The sequence below is a fragment of the Camellia sinensis genome, chromosome 4, assembly GCF_055761805.1.
Source record: "Camellia sinensis isolate YWXY chromosome 4, ASM5576180v1, whole genome shotgun sequence".
Classification (NCBI taxonomy): domain Eukaryota; kingdom Viridiplantae; phylum Streptophyta; class Magnoliopsida; order Ericales; family Theaceae; genus Camellia; species Camellia sinensis.
Window position 1 is genome coordinate 39,739,063 of NC_138964.1, and position 18,653 is coordinate 39,757,715.

Consider the following 18,653-nt stretch of genomic DNA (forward strand, 5'->3'; position numbering starts at 1 on the left):
TAATTATTCAAATCGTTTATTTTGTAAGGTCTTATATATATATATATATATATATATCATCTATAAAAAAAAAATTATGTCAATCTAATAAACACAATTTTATATTTTATCGTATTTATTTCAAAAAAATAAAATAAAATAATAATAGATGGTCTATTTTAAAAAAACATGCTTTTTCATTTTTTAGACAAAAATATTATAAAATAAAAATGTTATAATTATTCGATCAATTTAATATCTTTTTGAGTAAAATACACTAAAACTCTATAAAATAAACGATTTAAATCAACAAAACAAAATTATGAATTTTACAAGTCTTTTAAAAAAATTTAAATTTATATTTAAATTTGAACATCATAACTTAAATCGAATTATCTAAGGCCAAAACCTTCTATTAGACTATCCGTCACTTAAGTGTTTCTTTTAGTAAAAAAGTTACTAAAAAAATTAAAAAGTCAACAACTCATATCAAAAAGTCAAAGATTTCTTTTTCTCTCTACATTTTGCACATCTTTTCGTAAAAAGTCAAAAAGTAATCCCAAACGTACTAATTTTTTTTACATCACATTTTAGTCAAAAAGTGAAAAAGTTACTAAAAAAATATATTCTCAAACGAAACCTAGACTCAAATTTTTTATTAACTTGAAATTTGATAAAAATTTAGTAGAAATGGTGTTCCAACCATTTCACTAAATTAATATCAATTAAAGGAGTTTTATTTATTATTTATTATTTATTATAAATTATTTTGAGAAGATGATTATAATCAATTTTTTAGTTAAAAGTTGATTATAAGTTGATTATAATCAATTTTTTTATGAGAGAGGTTAGTAAATTATAATATAGAAAATGAATTATAAACTACTTTTCAAAAGATTTCTATATTAAAGGAACATTTAACTGAGCAAGGATTCTCTAGAAATTTTTTTTCCTAAAGTTTCTTAAAGTGGTACATTGTGTAGTTGAGATTTAATGATAAGGTTAATTTTTTAACATTAAATCTCAACCACATAATACACCACTTTAAGAAATTTAAAAAAAAAAATAATTTAGAAGATCCTTGGTGCATTTAACTTCTCATTAAAAAATTAAAAATCGTAGATGTTGTTGGTGGATGACCGGATTGAAGAAATTTTGATGTTTAATCAAAGGGGGATGCATTAATAAATCCCAAATTAATAACTTATACACTGTTTAGTCTTAAAAGTTTTTTTATAGACTCAAAGGTCCATTACAATGTTTTAAACATCAGATTAATGTTTCGAACATTAAATTTTGAACATCAGATTAATGTTTCGAACATTAGATTTCGAACATCAGATTAATGTTTCAAACATTAGATTGATGTGCAAATGGGACTAAATAGAGCATAAAAAAACTTTTAAGACTAAATGATTCAACTTTTCAGAAACTAGTACTTATGGGTAAATTTTCCTTAATCAAAATTAAACATTTAACCGTGAAGATGCTCTTGCACTACTATCAATCACAAATCTCACTTTCACAGTTCACTGTCTAGAAACCTTACAAAACCCTAGCAATGGCGGTGAACGGGACACCAGAGACTCTCCAAATCCATAGACTCCCACTCTCCAAATACATCGATGCCCTCCGTTGGCTTCCACCTCTCTCCGCCGTTGACCGCTTCGTCGTCCTCGCCGTATTCGACTCCGATTCCTACTCCTCCGCTATCGAAATCCACTCTCTAACCCGATCAAACCCCTCAAACCTAACTCTCCAATCCTCATGGTCCTCACCCTCAAGAATTTCCTCCCTCAAAGTCTCTCAAACCCTCCACAAACCCCTCATCGCTGCATCCACCTTCTCCGGCTCGCTCCATGTCCTGCTCGCTGACCCGGTCGATGTGTTGATCGAATCAGAGGTTTCGGTGCCTGGGAAGACATTGCACGTTGGACCCATTTCGTGTATTGATGTGCAGGAAAATGGGTCTGAGTGTGTTAGTGTTGGGGAAGATGGGAGGGTGAATTTGGTGAGTGTTGGTAATTCGAATTTGAGTCACCGCCGGTTTTTCGATAGCAATGGGTTGGTGTCGTATACAGCGGCGAAGTGGGCGTCGCCGATGGAGTTTGCCACGGGTGGATTGGGGTTTAGTCTTCAGTGGTGGGATCAGAGAAAGCCTGGAGGACCAGCTTCTCAGTTCAAGGGTAATTGGTAAGCAAATATCAATTTATTTTTTTGCCATATTGTACAATTATTGCATAGAAATTTCATTTTAAACATTGTAGTTTCATCCAAAAATCTGGATAGAAGTAATGGCAAGTAGGTCTGTGACTAGCTTATTTTCAACCTGATATGCAAATTTGCAAACTTTCTCTTCAAAATGATCTCATGGAACTTGTTGATCTCCCTATTTGAATAATAAGAAAATTCTATCTAAAATACGGGTTCTAATTGGGTTCAGTTGTGGAAAATGTTATTATACATGGCAATAATATGGGCAAGGTCTGGACTTGATCATGTTTATTTGCCGCCCATATTTGAGTTGAAACAAGGACTCATCCAATGTCACAAGGGTACAATCTATCTGCAATAATACATGTATTAATGTATGTGGGTGTTTTTTGTGTATATGATGTAGAGTGAATGCTTCAAAGTATGGAGTTGGGATTAGAAATATGCTTCAAAGTATCCTTTCCCAATCGTCTGTAGTGTAAGCTTTTTAAATTTTTTTAGCCTACCATGTCCCAAACAAATGAAAGAAGAGAGACAAGATCCCTAATCCCTGTTCCCTTTTGGAATGATTTAAAAAGAGACGGATGATTATTTATGTTGGGGTTCTTTTTTGCTTGTGATTCCCTGCAATTGCATGGTTCCCATTGATTAGTTTGGGTATTACTAGGCAACTAGTTTTCAATTTTTCGTTCATTAAAATTTTAGTATAAGGCCTACAATCCTTGTATGGAGCAATCTCTGTTGTGTTTTTAGTTCTTTTTCTCCTATTTATATAAATGGGTAAAAAATAGTATAAAATTTAGAAGGCAGAGGAGTCAAAACATGAGATAGGGTTGGGGAATCTTCCCATTTTTTGAAAAGTTGAGATATATATTAAATTAAAAATTAGGAAGGAATGTCAATCTGAAATATATTTCAGTGAGAGTCATGTGCAGATTGCATGGGTTGCTCTACTATTGTCTTTTATCTTTTACTAGTGAAAACTGCAATTTAGGCTGAATTTTCCAAGTCCTACTTCAATTTCGCTTTGGATTCTAGAGATGTCATAAATTTATCATGCCTATTAGTTGCCTACCCCATATGAAAATGAACCTTTATTTTGGGTACGTCTTGGGGGAAGATCCTTTCCAGTTCCAACACTTACTTTATACAATCATCATTCAACACTTGATTCAAATGCCACAATTCAATAGCTAGTCATTATCATTTGTGGTATTTGGATAAAGTGTCGTATGATGGTTGTATGAAGAAAGTGTTGGAGAGGATCCGAATCCCATCTTGACACATCTTAAAGGTGTGTTATTACGTACTTTTATCAATATGAGGTGGGTTTAAAAGTGTGTTCTAGATAATGGTTGGAAATGTTTAGAGCTTATGTTGTTGGCTTTAAAGGGTGATCACTTGAGCTTTAGGTTAGTTCAATTTGGCTGTAAGTGTAACTTGCTGGCAAGTAATATTTGAGAGTACAAAGAATTCTATGATTTTATATACTTGGAGGTTTCAGCTAATTTAGCAATCGTCACCTATTGATCACGTTTTCATGTCTGGTAGAGTTTTGGAGGCCAGTACACGAGGTTAAAGCCTCTAATTAGAGCATTTTAGTGAGATTTTCGTTCATCCCCCTTTTTGAACACGGCTCTTTATGAGAATTATTTTGTTCTCCACTCAGGTTCTTTACTTATTTATTTCTTTTTCATATCAGGCTTTATTTTTATTTTCTTTTTGGAGCTATAATATTATTCATTTGAATTGAAATCAGTTGTTTTTTTGTGCTCTAATGTGTTAAGGGGACCTATTTCCTATATGTTCTGATAAAATCTGCTTCTTATCAAATAAAGTTATGATTTTGGGAAAATAAACAAAAGAGAAAAGATGGATGGTGATACGCTTCACATGCAAGGATCATGAGGAGTGCATATTTGTTGATAATTTGAACATACCAATGTAGGAATTTCTTGAAGCTTATTGTGTTCTTAAGTGGTATTAGTCATTTTCTTAGATGAGTTTTTATTATGCTTCTAAATTCAGTGTTTATTTTGGTTCTGTTTGCATTATCTTAACTGCATATTTTGACAGTTGGGTTCAGCACTGTCCATCTGAGTAGAAGCAGTTTATTTTTTATTTTTCATGGTTATTTTTTGTTGTGATGAGATGTGATTCTTCATATTAATAATGTTGCAGGGCTCATGGAACTACTTCTGGGATTGTACACTCCATTGATATTCATCCATCAAGAAAACACACTTGTATTGTAAGATGCTGCTTTTTCATTCTTCATTCCTCTCATAAAAATATGTAGATTTGATGCACTAAGCTTAACTCATGGGCATAAAGTAAGAATTAAAAACACCAGAAAGTATATGCTGAAGCATTAGGACAAGGGTATACAAACTATTGGGTTTTGTTTTAGCTGTCCCCATTGTTCTCTCTCTCTCTCTCTCTCTCTCTCTCTCTCCACCTAATATATATATATATATATATATTTTTTTTTTGGGGGGGGGGGGGGCGGATTACAGTATATTTGGAATATCCAGTGGGTAATAATATTTATGCTTTGTCTATAGTTTTCTTATTTGCTAAAAGGTTCCGTATTGACTTGGTAAAGGTAATAAAGATGATGATTTGGAATATAAACTAAAGCCTACTGTTGTTTGTGTTAGAAACATGGTTATCAGAATCCCGATCCGGATCTTACGATCCATTTGGACACAATCGATCCGGATTATGTAAAAAATCCCTTATATGTAGGATCTTTCGATTCTGGTAATGGGATCTTATAAGATCGTGAAATCCCAATCTGAATCCCATCCTATCCGATCTAATTTGTAAGCCTTGTTTTATATTGTATAATCTATTTTATTGTAAATTTTATGTTTATTATCTAAATATCAATTTATGTACTCCAAATTAATATTAAAAAAAAAAAATAGCTTGAATTTAATAAACAAATTAGGAAATAAACATTTAATATAATACCAATTTTATTCACCCAAAAAAGTATAATACCAATTTAAGAAAACTAAGTAGTCGAGAAAACAAACTTAGCTTTAGTAGGGTCTAAGGCCTCGTTTGGGAACAGGCTAATTTAGTAATTTTTTGACTATTTGGCTAAAAATGTAGGTAAAAAAAACTTGTATGTTTGGGATGACTTTTTGGCTAATTACGAAAAGATGTGCAAAAAGTAGAGAGAAAAGAGAATCTTTGACTTTTTGGTATGGGTTGTTGACTTTTTGGCTAATTTAGTAACTTTTTGGCTAATTGGCTAAAATAGCCTCTTGCCAAACGAGGCCTAAGAAGGGTAAAATGATTGCAATTTTACCCTAATTTTTGGAGAGACAATTTTCGTGACTTGAACCCGCTCCACAAGGGATGCTAATGACAAACCTTATTATTCAGTTAAGCCGCTCTTTTAACTTCTCAATTTATTTTCATATCCGACTCTGTTAAATATTGTTTCTTTACTTTTTATGCATATTGTAAGTATTATATTGTAAAATTCTTCTTCTTCACCTTCTTTTTTAATGAATTGCAAAACTTTTACCATCGAGTTTTCTATTATGTAATAGTATATTTACATTTACATGCAGTATTATATGTTTCATAGTATTTTCACTTTTTTTTAGTAGAATATAGGTTTATTTTGTGTATACTTTTTAAGAAATGTTTATTTAAATTAAATTATTACGTAATTTGCCTTTTTCAATAGGATCTTACGATCCTCGATCCAATTCTACGATCCGATCCTATAAACACCTCTAACGATCCAATGTAGGATCCCGATTTTAACAACATTGGTTAGAAACAGATCTTATCAAAATGTATCATATTGTGGTATTATAAGGGGTTTGGGCAGCTATATAATTATATGGTTTATTTGATTGCCACACTATAACGAAGTTTGCTGTTGTACTGCTACTGCAGATGCATGTTGATATTCTGTCCTTGAGGCACCTGATGAGGTATTTTTGAGATAACTAGGATCTCTAATTGTCTGCTGATTAAGTAGCCGAGATAGCTCTGGTTGTGTTTAGTTGCTGGTTGATGTTCATCTTGATGATCATTGAGATTTATGTGTTGGCGCAAATACTACCAACTCTGACTGAAATTGTTTCTATGGCATATATTTCTGTGTCCAAGGGTTTAGAATGATTCACTTTCTTAAACTTAGCTTGTCAAAGTCTATGAATTTTGATTTCTCAACCATTGCTTCTTCTTCTTCTTCTCCTTTTTTTTTTTTTCTCTTTTTAATATTAAATAGACCAGACATTAATTATGCTTATGAACATTCATTTAAATGATGCCTCCAAGGAGAACCCCTTTTTCACTGGTAAAAAAAAAAAAAAAAAAATTTACATGCTTAAATTTCATGCTGGGTGATGATTCAAAGGATTTTGTGATCACATTGAAGTTCTTCCATGTTTAATTATTGGATTACATGGTTATTTGGAAACCGAATAAGTTGTCTTTCTGTGTTCTGACTCGAGAAAATTTTCGAGATTGTTTATTTATTACGCTGGTTTACATGAAGGCAGGAGGCTCTTCTGGTACTGTATTTGCATGGGATCTTCGGTGGCAACAGCAGCCAATAGTTCTTTCTGGGGTTGCAGCAGGTGAGTTTCAGTCCCACTCATTATCTGAGAGTGAAATTTGGGAGGTCCAGTATGACAGCTATTCTTCAAACATTGGTAACATGTCAACATCACGGGTGTTGCCTGTTATGATCTGCTCGGAAGATGGAATCCTTGCTGTTGTTGAACAAGGTATGAAGTTTGTTGCCATATCTGGCTTTTTCCATTTGAGTGCTCTAGTTTAAAGGCTTAAGGTCATCTTATTTGCTAAGTGGCTGAATTCATATTTCTTGTTTTCTGTGGCAAAAAGATAAAGCTGGCGCACTTTCCCCGAAACTGTAAATCCATCCTATTTCACCCATTTAACCTCTCATCAAAATACATAAATAAACGGGTTATAAATGAGTTGTATACCTGTTGGGTTGATCTGATTAATTTGTCGGGTTAATGGATTGATCGGATTAATTTCCCATACCTGTGTACCAAAGTCAACCCAACTCACTTAAACCTGTTTATTAAATGGTCAGGTTTTTTAAATGCATAATTCATTTTGACCCATCCAAACCTTTTGCCTCCTCTACAAAAAGAATACTTGCTTCAGACAATATGTAACCTCTATTATCTGGTTGTTGATTTGTTTCACACTGTTCCTTTGCACAGGTGAGGAACCCAGTGAACTCTTGGCTGAACCATGTGCTATCAACAGCTTTGACATTGACCGACAGAACCCCTCGGTGATGTGTTTTTTCTTCTCTCTTTCTCCTATACTCAGTTTTATCTCAGAGATGTACAACATTTTGATCTTGGGGAAAATTACTTTGCTATGTCATATATCTGTGGAATTGCTAAAAATGACTGATGATTTCAATTGTTGCCATAACAGGATGTGATATGTAGTTTAGAGTGGGAGGCTATTGCCATATTGATGAGGGCATAATTTCTGAAACTAAGATGAAGAATTCGGTGGCATAAATAGGATCTGTTTATTATCCTTTCAGTATATCTTAAAAAGTGAAAGTGATGATCTACTTGGGGCAAAAAGAAGCGGCACATCATGATTTTGGGAAGATGAACTGGGTAGCTTCAGTGTGTTCTGGTAACCAGCATATGCACCCAAAAATGTAAGGTTTATGGTTATGCTCCATCTTATATAGTAGTACAGAAAACAGATGGCTTTTTAACAGCGCCAGACTGAATCCATGTTGGAAAAGTAACTGTTGTATTCTTGGGCCATCTGCTTTTGTTTTGAATGACATTGGTAACGAAACACTAAAGCCATGGACCCAAAAAAAGTTGCCATGAAAACTGTTCAGAGCACTAGTGCATGGCTGAGATTGATTTATTGTATTGTGGGGTTTATGGCTTAGATGAATTTTAACCACACAATAATGTTTCTGGATAATATTTATGGGTTTGTAGCATTGTTGCGAACGAAATGCAAGCTGCAGTTGATGCTAACTATGGCTTGGCCCAAGTTAATTGCTTTCAACTACAGTAGTAAGGTTTATTTATTTATTTGATGTCATTTTCTTTTATGTGCCTTTAGACTAGAATTGGGGAATGGATCAAATAAAATTTATTTATTTATTTTACTAAAGACAAATTTTTTTTTTTTTTTTGGGTGGAAGTTTTACAATAACTCTTCCTTTTAGAGAAAATCAAGACTGTTTTATCAACATTAATGTTAGATTTACCACATTTTTATATTATATTAAGTTTTTAATTTTGTCAACACAATATTGGCAATAAGTTCCATAACTAATGTGTATTTGTAATGTAATATCATGCATACAAGTCTAATGTACTATTAAAAATTAGATTAATAGTACATATGGTAAATAAGAATGTAGTATCCTTTGTTGACATTGTATTTGTGTATTTTTTTGTTTTTTGATCAACAAAAGTTAGTGATTAGTTGTTAAATTAGTAAGATCTTCCTTTGGAGGGAACTTGTTAATTTAGAAAATAATGATAGTAATGAAAAGTTGAGTATAATTTTAAGTGTTAATATTTGTTAATTTAGAAAGTGAATAAACACCATCATAGAAATATTAAAGTATATTAAGAATTTTTTTTTTTGGGGGGGAGTTGCTATTTACACTCCATTTTGTTCCAAATGTATTCTTTTTTTGTCCTTATTACGAATAGTTACTATTGTCATTGTATTTTATTTCAAATAAATTTCTTTTTTATGTATAATAAAAACAACAAAAAGAGTGTTTTTGAAATAAAGTAGGGTGAGAATAGTGTTTTGAATCACTTTTTCAAAATTTAAAACCTAAAACTTATTTGGTTTTTACAAAACATATTTTAAAACCCTTTTCAAATTCAAGTTGTAAAACTCAAAACTTGTTTAGTTGAGATTTTCAAAAACACGTTTTCAAAACTCAATTGCCCAAGCACACAAACCTTAACTCAAAGACCCAGCCTTGTATTAGTTTTAAAATTAGGTGAATTTTATTTTTTTAATATATTTTTCATTATTAAGTAATTTTATAAAAAAAAATGTGAAACATTTTAAATATATGTAAATTAAGTGGATATAAAATCAGAAAAATATTTCCTTTCTATTATCATTTTACTCTAACATACATAAATATTTTGACTATGTATGCTTTTTAAGTGAACCAAGTTACAATTGTGTTTTGAGCAAAACACAAAATGTAAGTCATTGAAGCAAATATGCCAGAAAAATGTTAGTTATCATGAAATTTTATTTAAAAAATTACCCCAATATGTAAGATTTATGAGGTAGATTTGGAGTTGATGGAATGATGATTATACATTTTTTTTTTGAGTATTTTTTTTTATTTTAAATATGTAATATTGTTAACTAAGTAAAAACACCTAAATAAAAAAAAAAAAAAAAAAAGAGTAAAAACACTCTGCTTATACTAACAATATATTTACAAAATAATATAAATTTTAGAATATTTTATTTCAAACTAAAACAAGGTTGAAAATGACAAAAACACCCATGTAACCATTTTTTATTGGATGAATTATTTTTATTTTTATTTATGTGATTATGGTCTATTTTAAGAAGTAAGTTAAAAGTTGTTTTTTTCTTTTATTTTTATTTTTACTTTTTTTAAAAAATACGTGTAGAAAAATATAGGAAAAATTAATCTGAGGTTCCTCTCCCATTTTTAGTAATGGAAGAGATCCACAATATTATTTTATGATGTCTAAGGTCCCTCAACCCCACACCCATGTATTACAGAGAAATTTGATATACCTCACGACTTCAAACCTTCACATTTCTCTCTCTCTCTCTCTCTCTCTCTCTCTCTCAGAATATCTGTCATGACCCGAACCCGCCCCCGCCCCCGCCCCCGTGGGTTAAGGACATAACCAGCCAGTAATCATGAGATTACCTACGGCCTCGAACCAAGACAAATGTATTTTAACAGAGTTAATGGGGGCCAAACGGAAGCAGTTCAAAAACTTTGTCCATAGAGTTGTGCTTACATGGCACATCCAAGCAACCAAACATATATACATTAATAACTCACAACAGAAATGTAGTAGCATAAGTTCCGTACAAACAGGATCATTCAAAAGCTAAGTCAACCCATGAAAACTATATACAACATATACAAAGACTTCGCCAATATAACAACATAAAACAAAATAACAAAGGCAAAGGCGAGTCTCATGCGTGAGACACATGAGCTGACTCTCCAAAACTCGGTTGTTCCACACAGACTTCATTAGGGCTGGGTCTGGACCTCTCTTGGCTCACCTACAAATACATGAATGAGCGTGAGCGATAACTTAGTGAATAATATCAAATAAGAAGACACAAACGATATGTAGAACAACATACTCCGAACGGCCTTGGACCCAATTCACATTTTTATTTAACATTTATTCATCATTCCTATCAAAACGGCCTATGGCCCACTCATTTATGTCAAAACAGCCTCTAGCCCATCCATCCATGTTAAAACGGCCTTCGGCCCATTCATTTATGTCAAAACGGCCTTTGGCCTATTCATTCATGTCAAAACGGCCTTTGGCCCATTCATTCTTGTCAAAACGGCCTTCGGGCCATTTGTTCATGTCAAAACGGCCTTTGGCCCATTCGTTCATTCGTATCAAACATTTGTCCATAATTCAAACTGGCAAACTCACAAAGCTTATAAGGAAATAAGCAATTGGACAACTAATAAGTTTCAAATATCAATATTACTCACAGTGATCGGTTGGTTGGTTTGCCCGGGAGCTCGACCCTACACAGTCCATGAACACAAAAGGGTCAACAACCATTCAATCCGTTCCCAAATTCACATTTTCCCCTTTAGGCTTTATTCTTATCTCTTTAACTCAATTACAATGCTCAATGCACGCCTAAGAGTACTTAGAAGTGAAAGAGAACATAAAACAAAACATAGAATGCATTTTCAAAATTTCAGAAAACAGGGTCCCCGCTCGAACGTGGACTTCCCCACTCGAGCGGACCCTTGAGGCCTGCAAAAGTACTGGATAGGTGAAAATTACGCTCGAGCGTTCATTCTGGCACTCGAGCGGAAGGCCTCTCTACATGGCTTCCCGCTCGAGCGTGAACTTCCCAGCTCGAGCGGACACCATGTCTGCAAAAAGTACTGGATGTATTATTTTTACGCTCGAGCGTGAACTTGGACGCTCGAGCGGAAGTTCATTCCACATAGCTCCCCGCTCGAGCGTGAACTTCCCCACTCGAGCGGACATCATGGTCTGCAGAAAATACTGGGAGCACGAAATTCACGCTCGAGCGGCGGTTTCTCCGCTCGAGCGGACATCAAATTTCTGAGTTTTCCCAGATTGTGTTCTTGAACTCAAATTCAACATTTCAACCACATTTCTTGCATATTATGCTCCAATTTCACATATACTCGTACTAACATGATATCAACACCAAAACACATCATCATGGAGCTCAATTTCTTGTATTACCTACATGCATGTCTCAAATTAATCCAAATTCATCACCAACACATCAAATTCAAACATGCAAAGGTTATACTTTCATGATATATTCTTGCATGTGATAAATACACATTATTCACAACTTATTTGGTGAAGAAATGGTCATACACATGGATTTCAATCAAACTTCAACATAGATTACACAAATTAAGCTCAAACATGGAAATCCATAGCAACTCTCTACATGTATGTGTTCTATGACTTCAAATTCAATAAAATCAACTCAATTTCCTTATAATCAAACTAAACTCATGTTCTTGGTCATTAATCAAACTTGAATTTACAAATTCCAAACAAAACCCATGAGATACTCACCTAGGAGCCCTGATTCTCACAATCTATAACAATTTCTTGGGAAATCTTCAAGGTTTCCAAGCTTGAGCCAAAATGTCACAATTTCTCTCCATTTCTCTCTCTATGGCCGGCCCTCTCTCTCTCACAATTGTATAACTCAGATTTTTGAGTTCAAAAGAGTTAAAGGACAGTGTAGTGCCTTCATACAACAAGCCCCACTAATTCAATTTAATAATAATAAATAATTGGGCACTAATTCTATAATTTAATCTGTTTAATCCGACCCGAATCAATTTTTCAATTAAACTTCACCGTAGGCTCTAAAAATTATGCCAATCACAATGGCGTAATCAATTTTTGGTTTCAGTGGCCGATAAGGCCTTCAATTTAATTTTCAAAGCAGATAATCAAACAGATATTCCTACAATGAACAGATAGAAATTTAAACCTGTATATATTCACATAATGGCACACAAAATCATATTAAACACATAATCATACTTAAATTAAGGACCAATTAGCATACTACGAAACAGGGGTATCACAGTCTTCCCCCCTTTAGGAAGTTTGGTCCTCCAAACTTAATTTACCTTCGTCGGGAAACAAATGTGGATAGCGTGGTCGCATTTCATCCTCTTTTTCCCACGTGGCATCCGTCCCATAGTGTTCTTTCCATTCAACTTTCACCATTGGGATGAACTTGTTTCTCAGTTGTTTCACTTGCCAGTCAACAATTCGTTCCGGCTATTCGGCATATTCCATATTTTTATCCAAAGCTACCCAGTGATAATCAATCACATGAAGCGGGTCTCAGAGGTAACCCTTCAACATCGACACATGAAACACATTATGGATTTGTTCGAATCCCGGTGGCAAAGCAACTCTATAGGCAACTGGGCCAAGCCTTTCCAAAATCTGAAACGGTCCGATGTAATGGAGCAACAACTTGCCCTTTTTTTCAAACCTGACTTGGCCTTTCATTGGTGACACACGAATAAACACATGGTCACCGACCTCATACTCAAGAGGTCTCCTTCGAACATCTGCGTAGTTCTTTTGTCGGTCCTGAGCTATTTTGAGCCTTTGCCGAATGATCTTGATTTTCTCAGAAGTATCCTGTACAATTTCAGGCCCAAGTAAAGCTCTATTCCCGACATCTGTCCAACAACTTGGTGATCTACACCTTCTACTATACAAAGCCTCGTATGGTGCCATACCGATGCTGGAGTGGAAGCTATTATTATAAGCAATTCTGCAAGTGGCAAATAATCTTCCCAACTCCCCTGAAAATCCAAGGCATACATCCGCAGCATCTCTTCCAAAGTCTGTATTGTTCATTCTGATTACCCATCTGTCTGTGGGTGGAATGCAGTACTAAATCTCAATTCTGTTCCCATAGCTTCCTGCAAACTTTTCCACAATCTAGATATAAATTTTGGATCTCTATCCGACACAATAGATACCGGAACTCCATGTAAACGAACAATCTCATCAACATAAATAGAAGCCAATCTGTAAGCAGTAAATGTAGTTTTGACAGGCAGAAAATGTGCAGATGTAGTCAGTCTATCAACCACCACCCAAATAGAATACATACCTCGAGAAGTCCGAGGTAGGCCAACAAAAAAATCCATAGTCACATGCTCTCACTTCCATTCAGGAATAGGGAGAGGTTGAAGTAGACCACCTGGTTTCTGATGTTCAGCTTTAACTTGCTGACACTGAAGACATTTGGATACATATTCTGCAATCTCTTTTTTCATTTTAGGCCACCAATAGGTTTGTTTCAAATCCCAATACATTTTATTGTTACCCGGATGCATAGCAAATACGGATATGTGGGCTTCATCTAAAACCTTATTCTTTAGTTCCGAAACATCTGGGACACACATTCTATCCCGAAATTTCAACGCCTCATTCTCAATGCCAAACTCTGCCTTCGGACTTGTCTCAAACTCATCAATCACTTTCTTGAGGAATTCATCCTCTTTCTGTTTTTGCTTGATTTCGTCAATGATTGCTGGCTCAGCTGTAATAGCGGCTATTAATCTGCCCTGTTCACACATTACCACTTCAATTTCAGATTTCTCAAAATCTTGCAAGATTTCTTTCTGTTCAGTAAGCATACAAGCCATACTCCCCGTTGATTTTCTGCTCAAGGCATCAGCAACTGTATTAGCTTTCCCGGGGTGGTACTGAATCTCAAGATCATAGTCTTTTATCAGTTCAAGCCATCTTCTTTGTCGCATATTCAGCTCTTTCTGTGTAAAGAAGTATTTCAGGCTCTTGTGATCTGTGTAGACTTCACACTTTGCTGCATACAGATAGTGCCGCCAGATTTTCAAAGCAAAAACAACTGCGGCCAATTCTAGGTCATGTGTTGGATAATTCTTCTCGTGTGGCCTCAACTGTCGGGAGGTGTAAGTAATAACCTTTCCGTTCTGCATTAACACACAACCCAAACCTTTACAAGACGCATCACTAAAAATTACAAATTTCTCCGTACCTGAAGGTAGTGTCAAAATTGGTGCAGTGGCCAATCTTGTCTTCAATTCATGAAAGGCAGCTTCTCTTTCGTCGTTCCATTCAAACGGTTGCCCTTTTCGTGTCAATTGGGTAAGAGGCACAGCTAATTTAGAAAAGTCTTTCACAAACCTTCTGTAATAACCAGCTAAGTCCATGAAACTGCGAACTTCTGTCACGTTTGTCGGTGTAGGCCAATTCACAATTGCCTCTATTTTCTATGGGTCCACTGAAATTCCTTCCTTGTTGATCACGTGCCCTAAGAAAACAACTTCATCCAACCAAAACTCACATTTCTTTAGTTTAGCAAATAATTTCCTTTCCCGAAGTATTTGTAAGACAATCCTCAAATGATGTTCATGTTCAAGTCTATCCTTAGAATATATCAAAATGTCGTCAATAAAAACCACAACAAATTCGTCAAGGTAGGTTTTGAAAATTCTGTTCATTAGGTTCATAAATGCTGCCGGAGCATTAGTCACTCCAAATGGCCTAACAAGAAACTCAAAATGTCCATACCTCGTTCTGAATGCGATTTTCTGAACATCTTCTACCTTAACTTTCAGTTGATGATACCCGGACCTCAAATCAATCTTAGAAAACACCTGTGATCCCTGCAACTGGTAAAATAAGTCATCAATACGGGGTAGGGGATATTTGTTCTTTATTGCTACCTTATTCAATTCCCGATAATCGATGCATAAACGCAAAGTTCCACCCTTCTTTTTCACAAACAGTACAGGTGCACCCCATGGCGAAGTGCTAGGTCGGATAAACCCCTTGTTAAGTAGGTCTTGCAACTGTTCTTTCAATTCTTTCATTTCGGCAGTAGCCATTCTGTAGGGAGTTTTAGAAATGGGCTGGGTGCTTGGCACAGTCTCAATAATGAACTCTATCTCCCTGTCCACCAATTCCCCTGGTAGTTCATTTGGAAATACATCTGGAAATTCTCTAACAATAGGGATATCATTCAATTCAGCATTTACAGATTGTTCAGACAACACATAGCATAAATAACCCTGACACCTTTTCCTGATCAGTTTACATGCTTTCATTGCAGATATCAAATAAGGTGGAGGCACTACCCCATTACCCACAAACACAATCTCTTTATGTTCTGGTGGTTGAAATACAACTCGTTTTGTCACACAATCAATGGTGGCACAATACTTGGTCAACCAATCCATGCCCAAAATTACATCAAAATGCCTAAAGTTCAAGGGTAGCAAATCTACATATAGGATAGCATCCTCAACACGCATATCACAAAACTGGTATATAGATTCACACAACACAGGTTCCTCAGATGGAGCCGACACACATAGTAGATATGGCAATAATTCTAAAGGTCTATTCAGTCTAGATGCAAATGCATATGTCACAAAAGAGTGTGTGGATCCGGAATCAATTAATACAAAAGCATCCTGATTACATATAGAAATAGTACCTGAGACAACTGTATTGGCATTCCACGTATCGCCCGAAACAAGCGCAAAAACTCTCCTTTGTCTCACGGTATCCCCAGTGGCAGGGGATCTCAAAGTATTTCCCGGCTTTAGGATCGATGCAGTGGAACTAGCAATTACCTTTCCACTATTCTGATTACAATCTCGGGCTATATGTCCTTGTTTCCCACATTTGAAACAGGCTCCTGACACACGGTAACAAACTCCACGGTGCTTTCTGCTACAAATGTTGCACATGGGAGCTGTGTCTCGGGAAGAATTTGAAGTATTTGAGGAGCCCGTATTTTGCTTCTTTGAAAACTTCTTCTTCGAAAAGAAGCCCTGTCTTTTGTTGCCTTTCCACTTTGTTGTTGGCTTAGCCTATCTAGCTATGTTAGTCTCTGATATGATGGCCCTGTCTAGCACCCTAATGTAGGTCTCTAGCTTCAAGACATTCACTCTTTCTAGGATGTCACTTTGGAGCCCACCTTCAAAGTGTCTCGCCTTCTTATAGTCAGTATCAATTACATGTGGTGCAAACCTGGCCAATTCGGTGAATTTGGCCTCATACTCAGCTACAGTCATACTGTCTTGCTTTAGTTCCATGAACTCAGCTACTTTCCTATCCCGAACACACTGCGGGAAGTACTTGTCATAGAAAATTTCTAGAAATTTCACCCAATCAACATCTCTACGATTTTCTCTCATTAACATCCACCATCTTCTTGCCTCGTCTTCTAGCATAAAAGTGGCTAGAAGCACTTTCTGTGTCTCCGAGCAGGGGAACACTTCAAACAATTTCTCAATGCCGAGAACCCATGCTTCGGCTTTCAATGGATCCAATCCACCATAAAACTGTGGTGGTTTCATTTTCTTGAATTCTTTGGTGAGAGCTATGATTCGGTCATCATTCTAATTGTCTGGCACGAGTGGTGCCGGAGGTGGAGGTGGCGGATGTGGTTGCTGCCACTGTTGTTGCCACTCCTGTTGCTGTCTCAAAGTTTCTGCCATTTCCTGTGTCAGTCTTTCCATTCTGTCCATTCTGGCAGTAGAGGATTCCTCTATCTCATCACCTCTTGTTCTCACCATCTGATTAAACTTACATTATACTTCATACAATAGATTTACAAGTATGCATATATTAAAGAACATACATATTCGAATAAATTGCAAAGCAAGCAAATCACAAAATTATAACACATAGTTGTTCACATTTAATAGTTAAGTGTATTCTTGATGTTTTCAGATTCATACTTATCACATGAATGCATCCTAGATCTTTTCTAGACACTTATTGCTCTTTTGGACAAGTGTGTGAGTTATTAACTCGTGCTCTGATACCACTCTGCCATGACCCGAACTCGCCCCCATGGGTTAAAGACATAACCGGCCAGTAATCATGAGATTACCTGCGGCCTCGAACCAAGACAAATGTATTTTAACAGAGTTAAAGTGGGCTAAACGGAAGCAGTTCAAAAACTTTGTCTATAGAGCTATGCTTACATGGCACATCCAAGCAACCAAACATATATACATTAATAACTCACAACAGAAATGTAGTAGCATAAGTTCCGTACAAACAGGATCATTCAAAAACTAAGTCAACCCATGAAAACTATATACAACATATACAAAGACTTCGCCAATATAACAACATAAAACAAAATGACAAAAGGCGAAGACGAGTCTCATGCGTGAGACACATGGGCTGACTCTTCACAATTCGGTTGTTCCACACAGACTTCACTGGGGCTGGGTCTGGACCTCTCTTGGCTCACCTACAAACACATGAATGAGCGTGAGTAATAGCCTAGTGAATAATATCAAATAAGAAGAAACAAACGATATGTAGAACAACATACTCCGAATGGCCTTGGGCCCAATTCACATTTTTATTTAACATTTATTCATCATTCCTATCAAAACGGCCTCTAGCCTACTCATTTATGTCAAAACGGCCTTTGGTCCATCCATCTATCCATTCATGTCAAAACGGCCTTCGGTCCATTCATTTATGTCAAAACGGCCTTCAGCCCAGTCATTCATGTCAAAACGGCCTTTGGCTCATTCATTCATGTCAAAACGGCCTTTGGCCCATTCATTCATGTCAAAATGGCCTTGTGCCCATTCATTCTTGTCAAAACGGCCTTCGGCCCATTTGTTCATGTCAAAATAGCCTTTGGTCCATTCGTTCATTCGTATCAAACATTTGTCCATAATTCAAACTGGCAAACTCACAAGGCTTCTAAGGAAATAAGCAATTGGACAACTGATAAGTTTCAAATATCGATATCACTCACAGCGATCGGTTGGCTGGTTTGCCCTGGAGCTCGACCCTACACAGTCCATGAACACAAAAGGGTCAACAACCATTCAATCCGTTCCCAAATTCACATTTTCCCCTTTAGGCTTTATTCTTATCTCTTTAACTCAATTACAATGCTTAATGCATGCCTAACAGTACTTAGAAGTGAAAGAGAACAGAAAACAAAACACATAATGCATTTTCAAAATTTCAGAAAACAGGGTTCCCGCTCGAGCGTGGACTTCCCCGCTCGAGCGGACCCTTAAGGCCTGCAAAAGTATTGAATAGGTGAAAATTACGCTCGAGCGTTCACTCTGGCGCTCGAGCGGAAGGCCTCTCTACATGGCTTCCCGC

At 35.8% G+C, this 18,653-nt stretch overlaps 1 protein-coding gene across 2 annotated transcripts; it reads left to right on the top strand.

Moving 5' to 3' along the window:
* Window positions 1–1,441: 1,441 nt before the first annotated feature.
* LOC145824581 (nuclear pore complex protein NUP43-like) lies at window positions 1,442–7,994 on the top strand. 2 transcript variants are annotated; one of them, XM_082924661.1, is made up of 5 exons: window positions 1,442–2,172; window positions 4,375–4,444; window positions 6,722–6,953; window positions 7,422–7,495; window positions 7,645–7,994. In XM_082924661.1, the coding sequence occupies exons 1-5, from the start codon at window positions 1,541–1,543 to the stop codon at window positions 7,696–7,698; spliced, it is 1,062 nt and encodes a 353-aa protein (XP_082780787.1). In that variant the 5' UTR covers window positions 1,442–1,540; the 3' UTR covers window positions 7,699–7,994. The 2 variants fall into 2 exon arrangements, with proteins under 2 accessions (XP_082780787.1, XP_082780786.1); XM_082924660.1 differs by having other exon boundaries at window positions 7,422–7,711.
* Window positions 7,995–18,653: the final 10,659 nt, after the last annotated feature.

Excerpts from the sequence above, each read along its gene's own strand:
- LOC145824581 (XM_082924660.1), top strand. The coding sequence starts at position 1,541 with ATGGCGGTGAACGGGACACCAGAGACTCTCCAAATCCATAGACTCCCA. Across the intron at positions 2,173-4,374 it reads TCTCAGTTCAAGGGTAATTG|GGCTCATGGAACTACTTCTG; the intron begins GTAAGCAAATAT and ends ATAATGTTGCAG. Across the intron at positions 6,954-7,421 it reads CCTTGCTGTTGTTGAACAAG|GTGAGGAACCCAGTGAACTC; the intron begins GTATGAAGTTTG and ends TCCTTTGCACAG.